We start from the raw sequence: 13755 nt of genomic DNA, 5'->3' as shown, positions 1-13755 counted from the left end.
TACAATTCAATACAATACATTTGCCATTAACTGGAAGTGACTACAGGTGGAGGAGTTCAACAGGCGAGGGCGCTATTCACTAGGCTGTTGTATTAGGTGCTGTAATTCTTGGATTTTATGTTGTTCGAGAGGTCCCTGAAGTGCACATGAATGCGATTGGCTGATGTTATGTATGTTCTGTTGTTTCGATGTGAAATGATATTGTTGATTTAGCACGTCGTGTGTTAGATTGGCTGACTTTATGAACATAAAACAAGACAGGTGCCTATGTAGAATGTAGTAGAACAATAGATGGTGGAGTCTGGTGGACATTAGCTGACAAATTGGAGCGGCAGCCGGCATTGAAATGACGATAAGTACTGTTTATTTTACCTTGGTTCTGTTCCGTTTTAATCAGCAACGTTGCTACAGTGTTAAAAGGCACTGTTAGGAACGAATCTGCTCAGGTATATGCACGTTTACAGTTCATAATCATTCTGTGAATGCAGTAAGATTAAAAGTTTTCAACATATATAGGTGCGGCTTATATAAAGGTGCGGCTTATATAAAGGTGCGGCTTATATACGTTTTTTCCCCCCAGAAAAATTTTCTTGGAGAATGAGTGGATGCGGCTTATATAACGGTGCGGCTTATAGCCCGGAAAATACGGTAGTTTTGGTTAAATTTTAAAACGCACTAAAGAATTACAGAATTTTAAGGCGAGAGTATCAATTTAAGTCTCTCCCTTATTTATAAACATGTCAGGAATGATGGCTTAAATTGCAAAGTTTAATACAAGTTGAATGTACTATCGTCATGATTAGTTTGTACATATAGAATTCAAGCTGTAAGCGAATGATGCTTATTATAAAAGCAGCAGCTTGCTGCTGCAATTTGCCGCAATTTATATATTATCCGATTAGTCAACTAATCGCGACTACTGTTAGTGATTAGTCGACTAGCAAAATAATCGTTTGTGGCAGCCCTAGTTGACTTCGACTTTAAATAAAAAAACACAATGGTGCCTGTAATAATTACAAAATGCATATTTATAAGACATGGAATTTTTTCAGTGGACAGGTGAGACAAGATGCTTTCTGACATGTCACTACAGTGTTTAGGGATGCAAAAAGGAAGCAAACAAAGAAAAGAACAGTGTACCTACTGAGAAAACTGGCCGAGGCTTGGTCATGTTCTGGATCTGATTTGCTGCAACCAGATCAATGCCTGATTTTCATTAATTAAATTGAAGTATTTTTTTATGCATTATTGCTTTTCTCATTTCCAAGTAATTTCAGGGACCATTTGTGAGTTTTTGAATCTTTAGTGCAAGGATACATGGAATTTTGGCCATGTACTGTATGTATATGTATGCCATTGAAAATTGTATTTATAAAAAGGTTTCAAGGAAGGAACGAAAGTGTGAGGGTTTATGCATGCGTTCGTTCGTGCATGCCGGGTGTGTGTCTGTCAGTCGGGGGTCAGTTGCAGCCTTTGACCATTGTCTGCCTCTGTGGCCAATATAAAAGCATCATAACCCTTTCAACTCAGGCATATTTAGAAAGCAGATAAAAGCACCTTTTACAAACTGGATACACGTTAGGCACAAAGCCCGGGGTCAAGCGCAACAAATTAACAACCCTCTTTCTGACAGAGGTGATTGGGTTTGTGGTGGTGGGGGGAAAGGGGGGGGGAACGGTGTGGGGCGAGGGGTGTTGAGAGTAGACCGCCCCTTGAGCCCATAGCCCAATACTTGAACATTCATTCTGTGGCATTGTGGGAATTCATGTGCAATTGGTCTGAGGTTAGTCTAACTTAGATTATTTTTCTCTTGGTTTTCACAGAAGTAACTTTCATTAATTGAACAACATTGAAAATAGACACATTTCATTGAACACGTAATGTACCAATGAGCAAGTAATGTTCCCAGTTGAAGTTCTAAAATGAAAATTTGAACACCAACTCTGTCTTATGTTTGCTGTACAGGGAGATGCACAGCTTTAGTGTGCTCTGCTCTTGCTGTTGGACTGACCTGTGAGGCTGTAGGTGTGCTTGTAGTAAGGGTTACGCAACACCTTTTCTTCGACCACAGATTACTGAGTGGCAATTCACAAATTGGCTAATTTCTGAATTTGACAGGTCAAACAACTTTCACTTTTCCAGTTGAACTTTTTGTTTGTTTATTCATTCATTCAGCCATTTTTCATATACATGACACAGAAATTTGGGGTACATTTATTGTTTATTCTAGTACCACCCCTCACAGTCATGAAGAAAGTGATTGGACTGCAGTTCGATCAGAGAATTTTAACTGTCATAAACAGTGTGTAATTAGTGATCTAGGTAAAGGTGGTTCTTCACAGTGTCATTACTATTCTATACCAACTCAGATTATATTGATTATGAGCGTAATGTCCTTGTTTTTGTGACAGATGGCATATTTATGAATATACAAGGCGGGTGCGTCAGTGTCTCACTTAGGATTTAGTTTGTGTGACCCTTTCCGAGAAAATCATGCCATCTGATGAGGTTACCCAAACAGCAGTTGGAGGCCCAGGGTGTGGATAGTGATGTAAAGTGAAATTAGCGGGTGAAACACATTCGGGTAGTGGAGGATATTCCATTCGAGACTGTGTGTGTTTAGGGTGGACACCTGCCCTGCATTAAGCGAGAGAAGCCCTGACCTTAGCAGCTATAATATCAGTGCAAGCTCTGACCCTGATCGGGTCTGTTGGGTGCTTTAAATGGGTGAGGGAGAAAGGGGACAAGAAGGGGTACCAATTCTGTCATTGTAAGGCAGGGGTTTTCCACCCTGCCTCCCCCAGAGCCATCACCCATTGAGGGGTGAGTAATGTGAGTAATAGATAGTAATAGGATCCAGATAGTGATTGTGACCATAACCCTATTGTATCCTATGTCAGCAGGGTCAGGGGTCACCCACCATGCGTACTGGTCCCGGCCTCACCCGACCCATTTGGGCTCTAAATGAGTTTACCCAACACTAATTACCAGGGGCTTGCCAGTGGGCCATGTTGCCTAACGGACTTGACAGCTGCCGCTATCGTCCACTCGCCAACCATCCCTTTATCTCCATACTTACTTATACCCTTTCAGTCAGACAGTAAGTCAAGATGTATTTTAGCATGTAAGCATAAAATGTGTATCTCAAAAGTCATTGAGATGTTCTTTTTTCCATGGGCTAGTGTTAATGTTCAACTTCTTGATAAAATTCATTCAATCGTTCCCAGCAACTTGGAGAAACAAGTAAACATTAACAAAATACACCTGCGTTCTAGTTAACCATCATGAATTTATATCATTTCAAAACAAGGAAGACACTTTGGACAGTTCTTTATTTACAAGTTTGTGCCAGTACTTTTGGGGGGCTCTTTATTTGTTTTTTGTTTGAGTCTGTAACTATAACCAAGCTGTGATAGCAGCAAACGAGGGCAACCTATTAGTTTACACTCAAAAAGTAAAGAAGATACTTTAAGTGGAATTCAAGTAAAACATTTTTCTTTACAATAATATATTCTATACGGCCCTAAACACAGCAAATTGTTTTATATTTGTTTGTGGCATTTAAATTAAACAGCAAAATCCACCAGTTGTTATCCTTCTCAGGGGGTGGTGGCCATTTTGCCAATTGTTCTTGCCTGAAAATGACATCACAGTGCCTAAGGGCCCAATTAACACTACTCAATATAATTTAAAAGAACAACCAGAATATAAATTAGTAACAAGTAAAAATAATATGTTAAAATAATGCAATAAAAACAATTTATTAAAAATGAATAAATTATTTATAATAAATACAACTGCTGTGCGTGCTTTGGCCACTTAGGTGCAGTGTGGCGCATGCACAGGAGTGCACATAACCGGTACGCAGGTACGCATGCGCAACAGAAATCACTGACGCATAACGTCATGTGAGTCACGACGCGCCTTTGTGTACTTGTACATAGTGGTGCAACGGATCAGATCTTTAATCTGTGAGCAGTACGGATCAAGCATCACGGTTCGGGCCGGGCGCGATCCGCAGAATGGTTGGTGAATAAAAACTGTGCGCGTTCACATTAAGTCAATGTAATTAGTCTGCATTCACTCTAATCGCAGCAGAGAAGGTTGAAAACCCTCTTGACTCACATAAGCCGCATATGGCAGCGCTTTGCAAACATACTCAATGAACACACCACCTCTGAAAAGCCTAACTTCAAAATAAAGATTACCAAATAATACATTGCGTCATTGATGCCAATGCAATAGCCTTAGTAGACTTTTACTTTGAAGTTGATCTCCGTGGTGGCATAACAGCTAACTTGACTTCAGTTTTCGACGTCTCAGCTTGCCACCTACATCAACACAACGCCGTCCCAAAGTCATATTCAATCGCTAATTGATTGCCCACCCCTTTAATCGGGGTGATTTGACAAAATCATGCCACAGCCATGTTATGCCATATTAGCACACATGGAAACTTTTCCTTTTTATTAATTCATTTTTTTAATATGCCTTTTATAAACTTGAGGCCTGCTTAAAGCGGGGGTGTACATCTGCAAATGTACCCCAACAAATTTATTTAAGCTGTCAATTCCAGTTCCTACTTCATTTCTGTATTGCGCTACAATGTACTTCTGTGCATTTATTGTCATTAACATATTTTAGTTTTGAATTAATTAGTTTGAGTAATGTTGGTAAAACCTGTGTTTGTGTGCAGTTCCTTTGTAACTGGGACCGCTTGCTGTGAGAACTTCTCCCCTCTTCGCATCTGGGATGTTGAACGGTAAGTCAGGATTGCAGACAGCCAACAACAGGTACACACCTGTAATCTAACACCCTACAGTGCTCCCTTATTACACTCCTTATTTTCTACCATTTTTAGGGCACTGCCACATAAACTAATGCAGCTAACATGAACCCTTTAGAAGCAGCCCCACATCTATGACATCACCTTGAAGGCCATATCTTTTAAGTTTTGATCAATAATTGAAACTGCTGTCTTTTAGCATCAATGTATTACAGTTGGAATAGAGCGTTCCAAGACAGCGTTAAGTCTGAACAAACTGGTGGTGTCAACGTGTGTCTTGATTAGAGTCAAATTCATCTGCAGTTAACATTTTTAGACATGATATATAATAATAATAATATGATGTCTAAATGTCGTATGGTATTAAAAACCATTACTTTATCAATTTTGTTATTCAGTTACTATAACTTGGAAAGTTTGGCTACATGAGCACCATACAGTAAAACCACAGTTGCATAGGTTTGGTATGGAAGAACATGTGCACTGACATTGACATTTAGCATTAGTTTCCTAATTTAAAGTACTGGGGGTACAATCCAACAAACACATTTCAAGATCCTATTGAGAGCACTCCCAGATTTGTGAAAGCGACCTTATATTCCTTATATCTGTATTTCGTTCACTAAGGTATAATGGTCATGTGTCCAAGTTGTTTTTTCCAAAATTGTACAGTTGTACCTTGACTAATGAGTTTAATCCGTTCCGTGACCAAATTCATAACTCAATTTATTTATTTATCAAATCAATTTTCCCCATTGAAATGAACAAAACAAAAAAGATACAATTTTGCTGTTTTTAATGAACAAAAAAAACAGATTCATTGTAAAAAAAAAAAAACCCTGATTCATTGTAAAATAGAAATGTAAAAAATAATTTAAAAAATAAAAGGAAATGTAAAAAAGTAAAGAGAGTGATAAGAGTGCATAAAATAGATTTTGATGGCTGCCTTTGTTTTAGCAAACAATTACTACTGCACAGGAAACTATTTTAAATGCATTCATTGACTGTGTTTTGACGTCTGAATTGTTTTTTATGGCTAAAAAAATTTTGTGAGCAGATACACTACTGTCCGTTAGGGCTGCCATAAACGATTATTTTGCTATTCGTCTAATCACCAACAGGAGCCACAATTAGTCGACTAATGGGATCATGTGGGAATTGCGGCATATCGCACGAGCAAGCAAGTGCTCTTATATAACTGTCATTTGCTTGGAGCTTAAATTATTTAAGGAAAGTACATTCAACTTTGGTTAAACTTTTCAGCTTGTTCCAGCATTTCTGACATGTTTATAAATGATGGAGCATCTTAAATTGCAGATGATAATGTGGCATTAGCATTTTTAGCTGTAAATGTTTAGTGCATATTAAAATGGAACCAAACACAATGCTTTGTTGCACTAACACTAATAAACTATCTATAAATACAAAAAGAAAGATTTCTAAACATATTTCACTTTTCTTGGGCACCACACTTTGTTTTAATGTAGAAGGAAGTGAAATCAGATGAGTAAAATTAGGAAAAAGATGTGTGATAAAGAAAACTAAAATAATTGTAATTGTAATAATTGTATTAGTTTTTAATTTAACCTTTATCCAAAAGATTAGGAGGAACATGTTTTTTTTAGCACTAATAAATTTGTATATTGTAATGAACCACTTGTATTTGTTTTATTGTGTTTCATTGCCATGTGTTGCCATAGAGGGCTTGTGGCCGTTATATTGTGTCACTTTGAGTGCTGCTATGTCCGACTTCATAAACAAAGCGATTTGTGCTGGCATGGTCGCGAGTGTGGGAATGAAGATAGACTGTGGAGAACTGCGTGTGATTTGCTGTTCTGTTGGATTTTAACCACGGGCACACAAAAACTGGTTGTTAATAAATTTGTGTTCACTGACTAATGCCTCCGTAATATGTTAGTGTACAACAACAGGACATCACGCTACAGCAAACACACACAAGAATGCCAGCTTCCAGACACGACTGTCCTATGTCAGAAATGAAATCAGGCATCAGCCACAACATAGTTCCTTCTCAGATGCTCGTTTACCACCGCCATGCTGCCATGAAAAAGAGGTTTGCATCGTATTTAAATATTTTTGGTGAAATGCGCCTGCACTTATGGACTTTGTTGCTAACACGAGTTAGCCATGACACTGCACTACCCACAGTGCTTCTGTTTACATCACGGATGACTCACTACTGCACATGTGCATCACAGACAAGTCATGCAGCCAGCAGAAGCACGAGACAAGGCTGTTTCCACAGAAAAACAAAGCGCCAAATAAACAAATACATATATAAACGAATCGTTGACAAATTTATTACTGTCGATCGTCAACGTCGTCGTGACTAGTCGCTGATCTCGGCAGCTCAACTGTCTTTGTGGATGGTTTTCAGACTTACTGAAATATGTGCAATTTTTAGACCGACTTTCATTGGGAGTATGAGAGGAAGACATTTTCAGTAATTTTTGTATTTACTAGTGGGTAGAAAAAAATATTTGTGGCGTTGAAATACGATTGTTTCATATATGTATACAGTATGTGTATTTGCTCACTCAGATCACCGTTTGATCATCCTTACATTTTTTTATACTTTTCAAAGCGATATGTTTTCATCGCATCTATATACAAAAAAATATTGACAGTTGTAGCATAGAAGTGGATGATATATATCATCATCAATATCGTCAATCTTGCTTTCACGATGTGTAATTTTACATTACGGGTATTAATACTGCTTCACGCAAGCACGCTAAACAAAAGCTTAAACACTAGGGCTGCTCGATTATGAAAAAAATATTAATCTCGATTATTTTGGTAATAATTGAAATCATGATTATTCAAACGATCATTTATTTTTTACCTACAAAACAAGAACAGGTTTAATACACAACAAATATTAAGACAAAATTCTTTGAAGCACTATAATAATTTAAGTTCCTTTTGGACCCAACAACATTTATTAAATTAATTATTTACATTTTTGGGGAAAGGGCAAATGTATAAATTAAAGTATGGTTTCCTTGTATAAACAAACATTGCATTGGAGTTAACTTGCTATGCACGTTTTTTAAATTGCAAAAGTAGTAATCAACTGAGAATTGCGTTGCGAACGACGCCATAATCTGATTCGGTGTTTTCTTGCTTTGATTTATCATAACATCATCGTAAACCAAACGATGGTTGAATAGATTCGCCATGTTGCCGGTGGGTGCAGAGACAACTTGCACTTTATACATCTTTGCTCGCCATCTTCCAAGGCAAACCCAAAATGTAACCAAATAAGCGATTTCGACTTGCCTTGCTTGACTTTAAAAGTTTTGTGCCATTTTTATGTCTGTTACTCTGTTAAAACCTTGAGGAGCATGTGCAGTAGGACTTGCGTGTGTGCGGACTGGCTAGCTAGCTAGCTTGGAGAGGGCGGCACGGCGGAGTAACTCATGTGTGCATGACTCAAAAGTGTATACATGCAAGAGGACTTTGGTTTCCATTCAAATAGTCTGGGTGTGTTAATCCAATCTTTAAATGTTCAACTGTAAATTTAAGATGTTAACATGCATTTAAAAAAAAAATGGTTTCAGTCGATTTAATGCAATAGTTTGGGTTTCTTTCTTTTGTGCACGTAAACAAACCAACTGTGGAGCAGAGTAGAGCTTGGAGCTGTTTAAAATTAGGGAGTTGGAAAATCGCTGTCTGTGAAAGGAACGGCTTAAAATGTATCCATTCCTCACAAGGCCCCTGTAATTCCTAGCTTTACCTGGTCAGATTAACGCAAGACAACGCAACTAACAATATGCTTCTTCCTGTTCCCAAGGGCTGGAAATATGAGAAGGAAGAACAAACGAATAGGGAGGTGTGAGAGGAAGTACACACTTGGACAAAATTGTTGGCAAAGAAAAACCTGCAGTGGTCACACAAATAACTTGAATCTGACAAACGTAATAATACAAATTTAATGAAAATTCACCAATAAAATCAGACATCACTTCTGAATTCATCTGTTGGTACTAAACATTTTAGCTTGACAAGCGCAAGGTATTATGAATGATCAAATGTTATTAAACTTTTTAGCCTCTCTGTACCAACATAAAAAGTGGTGCCTCAGTGCAATGTATTGGATTGAGCAACACGTCAGATTTGGGGAAAGTCCAAGGAGCTCAAATCAAAAAGATGCAGTTTGTAAAAGACAAGGCATTAGCAATTTTTTTTTTTTGCTAACTCTACAAGGACATACCGTATATGAATATGCACTTATGACTCGGCAGGGAGTTCCAGTATGTCTTGGTGTTTCCTCTCTGGGTTTAGATGTATTTAACTTTGAATACCCAAATTCACGAAAGAAATAAAAAATATTGAGGTGGAAAAAAAAACTGCTGAATATTTTCCTAAATGCAGGGGTTAATTCTTTCATGACTTTCCAGCTAAAGACACTCTAGTCTGCAACATTTTTCTCCAGGGTGTCACGAAAAACTCGTATGATCACTAATTCAGAGGTGATCCAATACAAGCGGCACCATCAGAGCAGCACCCCAACTTTTCTCCCTGTCTGCACCCTTGACTAAACACAGAGGGTGGAGACAGCATCAAAGCAGAGATTCCTGACCATCACTTCCAAAGATTCCCCTCTGTTTCATGAGAAAGGAGGCACCCTTTTTAGAATCCAATGGCTTGACTGCAAGATTCCCTGCATTCCTCATCCTGAAAAGATTGGCTCAAATGTCTGAGCTGGAAGCTGTGTTATACAATTTGCAGCAGCATTGTCTTTGCACTGCACATTTCCTACATTTAATAGGATTTGATTATACCTGCCACCAGTACCCCCCTTTTCTACTCCAACAGGAAACATTCCTGATGTTTTCAGCTCAAATGTGCAGGGTAAATTGGGTGGACATGAAACAGGTTGGGAAGCTCCCTTCTGTTTGTTTTAGTGAGTAAAAACCTCAGCAGGTCCACTATTCACTACTTGTCAGCCAGCTTTTGACACCTGGACTTGTTTCCCCCGTGCCTCCCCATGCTTCTACAGCTAGCCTTCAACCACTTGTGTCACAAAACACACACAGACAGTGCTTTTAATTAGCGGTCCTCACACTAGATAATGCCCTTAGCTTTTCCCATTTTTTTCTTTTGGCAATTCATTAATGATTTCGCCTTTCACAAGCGGTGTGTGTGTGTGGCCTCTAATACCAACCTGGCTCCTGCAGTGAGACCAGACAGGCTTAAATCAGGACATAGACCCTGTGTGTCACACAGCTAGAAGCCTCTCATGACAATCACAGGGTCTGTGACTGCCCCTTGCGTGCCCCTACCCCCGTTAGCCGACTTTACAAAGTAGCTTCCATATTGTATTTCCAACTGTTTTTTAATTTTTTTTCAAACAGGCTAATTAATGTCCCCTAAAACTAATGAATTTCTGGTCAAGCCTTTATTTTAATTGCTCTTTAAAATTGTACATTTTATCATTGTTAATTTAGGCTTAAAAGTATAGTACTTTTCACTAGTTGTCATATCAGATTTTGGTTCCTCATATGCTTGTGGTAAGATATAGATCAGTGATGGGCAACTGGAGACCCGCGGGTCACACCCCGAGTGGCCCCTTGATTAATATCCATGAAAAACACTGATATGTAAATGGGGTATAAAAATCACAGTTTCTAGAATCCAAAATATGCAAAAATATCGGGGGGAAAAAAGACAAAAATCTGCGAATCTGCGAATCTGCAGGTGCTTTGCTGCAAATAATGCAGGGGTTGACTTGTTTTAAGTTGCAAAATCACCAATCACCACTAGATGGCATAAATATTAGTTGCACTTACACTGGGTCTCTGGGACAAACATAGTCAAATTTTGACTGTCACTCAAATTTTGAGTGAGTTGATTTTTGTGAAAAGATGTACCAAATGAGTTCTTGCACTTAATGTTGGTTTCTTGTTCAGCAGTTTTGTGCTGTCCTTGAATGGTAATTTTTATGCAAGTAAGCCATTTGCACTGGGGGGAAAAAACTGTGGTTGTTTTCATGTTTGCTTCAAACCCTTTGCTGTTGTGTTAGGATAGTTGATCTTTTAAACATGCATTGAAAATGTATAATCAAAAATGGAATACAGTATAGTAACAGCACATATTTTGCACGTATACACATTTTTTTTTTCCATATTCAAAAATGTAGTCATACATCTGGTTAGGAAGTACGTTGTCCTATGTGGAGCCCCCCACTACCACTGTTGAAAAATTGTGGGCCCCGCCAGCATTTAAAGGGTACCTGCGATAGCCGACTTCGAGGTATTGATGGGAAAACGGAACAATATTATAAAGTTTGATAAATATCTGTTTTTCCCATCTTCGTGTCTAGTCTTGTGTTTGCCAAAACAGTCCTCCCGCAATCCCCCTGGTTGATTTTAATGCAAGGTGTCATGTTAGAAACGGATGTAACGTTACGTCACTGACTGGGCCTTCCCTTCCACCCGCCACTTGCTATTGATTTGATACGCCAAATCGTTGTTGTTGTCATGTATACAGTATTGTGCTTAGGGGCTGAACTCGTACCTCAAATACACGATCCCTGTTTTTTAACCATTTAAAGACCAAATCCCGAATCCATTTGAATGGATTACTAAATGTATTTTTGCTGAAAAACATGTCACAGATAGCCCAAAAAATGTTACATCTCATTTTATCATGATGGTAAATTAAGTGCACTTTTATATTGCTTTACCTACACTTTATGTTGCTCAAAGCGCTTTGCAAAGCCTCAAATTCACTTTTTGAAAACATATGGAATATACATATGCACTAACGGCAACGCAGCATCAACCCGTAGTTGAAGACAGTTAGTTACTTTAACCATCAGAATCCCCCTGCCAAACACTGTAGAACAGCATAATCCAGAGCAGGAATGGGCAAACTATGGCCCGCGGGCCATACATGGCCCTCACATCGTGTTAATCCAGCCCGCCGACCTTGTCCAACTAAAAAAAAGAAATCAGAATCATTCAATGATTTCATCTTCTCCCTGCAGTCCCCGCGTTTTCCCAGTGATGGCGCACTGACCATTGGTGGATCTTTGTGTAGTGCAGTGTGTCTGGCAGGCCACACCCACTGTCTTTCTGCACGAAAGAAATAGGTCTTGTCTAGAGATGAAGTCATTCAGCCACGCTGGGTGCAGGCCATCACACAAGTTAAAAATACATTTGCGAAAGGAAAGCGAGCCAGATTTGCCCGGCGCCACGTGAAATAGCGAACGGTGAAGCCTCGCACTTCCTGGCATGGTTTGGTTGAGCGTGAAGCGGAAGACATTCCAGTCCGCCGTGTTGTGCCAAAAACAAGCACCCCAGTCGTAAACTGCACCCTCGGGAGCGAGCATACATCATGCGTCGTCCGGTTCGCAAAGTACAGTAAGAAAACTGAATTCGGCACAACAAAGCTTGTGGCCAAAATGTAGCGATCATTACGTGTCGGGTACATTCAAATCATGAATTTGATCCCAATTATTCTTTTTGTTCTCATTCACGTCCTCCACTATTTACTCTTCATTTTGTTTTCTTAAATATTTCTTTCTAGCTGGGTTCGAACTCATCATGCGGCAGGCCTTGCATTCTAGAAAAACAACTGCACAAGGAACAAAGATAAGCCCAATATAATTATTTATCTTCCTACCTTAGTGTTTAAGTTCGTTCCTTGTTTTGTTCATAGAAAAGATCTTTGCTTCACTCTAGTTTGTAAGATTAGTTTATTGTTTGCATTATTTATTCTTTACTAATAGTAATGTGTTACACCTTTATATTTACTCCATCCTCTGGCTCATTTGGTTGAAATTATTGATGTTGCTTTATTATTAGTCACATTTTATACAGTGAAAAATATTAGTTAAATTGAATTAAATTGAAATTGAATTCAATTTAAATTGAAGTAACAGGAAAAAAGTACCGAAAGTTTTGAGATAGGTGAGGAGCTTTTGAACATGGAGTCGCTGAAGGAGAGGAGAGGACTTGTCTGAACAGTTGTGTAAACGTCACATCTTGCATAGTCATTGACACCAACGTACTACCTGCATGAGAGCTCTTTTGCACGTTTGAAAGGCGCAGCCCTCGGTGCACACTGGTAGTCAATCGGCTTGTTCGTTTATTTACGTGTGCTTACCAATGCTTTCGATGCAGATGTTCCTGGCCCGGCCCCTCTGTCAAATTTTACATCCCAATGTGGCCCGCAAGTCGAAACGTTTGCCCACCCCTGATCCAGGGTGTTGTTCCAACCATTCATCCAACCATTTTCTAAAGCACAAATCCTTTTGGACTAATTTTAAATTAATCCGCTTTCGTAGAAGCTGTTAGCTAGCGCTAAGCCCACCCGTGTACATTCGTGTTCTCTTCGGCGTGCCAAACTGCCTTTGTCTGCTGCTGTGACAGTGTGAGGCAAGCCATTAAGTAACAAAAGACAAAGGTGTTGATAAACTGTCTAGCCAGGCTTCAATGACTGCTTAACAGTTTAATTTAATGCTCGATAGCCCGCTAAATAAGCCCGCTAAATATTTCCCAGCCACCCGCAAACGCTTCCGTGTTTTGTTCTTGAATGCAGGCGGGTGCCACACGGCGCATGCGCTTCTCCCACTTACAAACGTCACACATAGAGACGTGAGGTGTGTGTGGAATGTGACTAAAACCTAGAAATACTCATTCGCAGTTGATTTTTAATGGCCAATTAGTAGCAGCCCATGGCATTATTAGAAAAACACAAGTAGCCATTGCTTGGGAAAAAACAACAAAATAAAGGTGGATCAAAGTTTCCTCCAATTTTCCATGCGTCTAAGCATTCACACCAACTCCCTGAGCATTCCTTGGACCACGGTGAGCAATATCAGACACGCACACGGCGGCCAAACTATTATCACACCTGTCCAAAACCTGAGGTCATAAAGCGTTAAGCACTAGATAGACCAATCCGATGTCGGGAAGCGTCGGTATGATTGATGTAGC

General features: G+C 39.2%; 1 protein-coding gene and 1 long non-coding RNA gene across 2 annotated transcripts in view; one reads left to right on the top strand and one right to left on the bottom strand.

Annotated features, from left to right (window-relative positions):
- Positions 1-13755, top strand: part of fbxw4 (F-box and WD repeat domain containing 4) — an 84943-nt gene that overhangs the window by 46794 nt on the left and 24394 nt on the right. Inside the window, exon 6 of the mRNA XM_086045557.1 lies at positions 4697-4762. Within this exon, the coding sequence (XP_085901683.1) occupies positions 4697-4762 (66 nt within the window). The remainder of the gene's footprint in view (positions 1-4696; positions 4763-13755) is intronic.
- Positions 11715-12956, bottom strand: LOC147139399 (uncharacterized). Its single transcript, XR_015088621.1, has 3 exons — positions 12923-12956; positions 11834-11889; positions 11715-11751 (listed from the first exon to the last, which is right to left on the bottom strand). It is a non-coding gene; the product is annotated as an uncharacterized LOC147139399 (long non-coding RNA).

Source organism: Filicampus tigris, chromosome 11, assembly GCF_054856515.1.
Source record: "Filicampus tigris isolate MCC_2025a chromosome 11, RoL_Ftig_1.0, whole genome shotgun sequence".
NCBI lineage: Eukaryota > Metazoa > Chordata > Actinopteri > Syngnathiformes > Syngnathidae > Filicampus > Filicampus tigris.
This window is presented reverse-complemented; position numbering and strand designations above follow the sequence as displayed.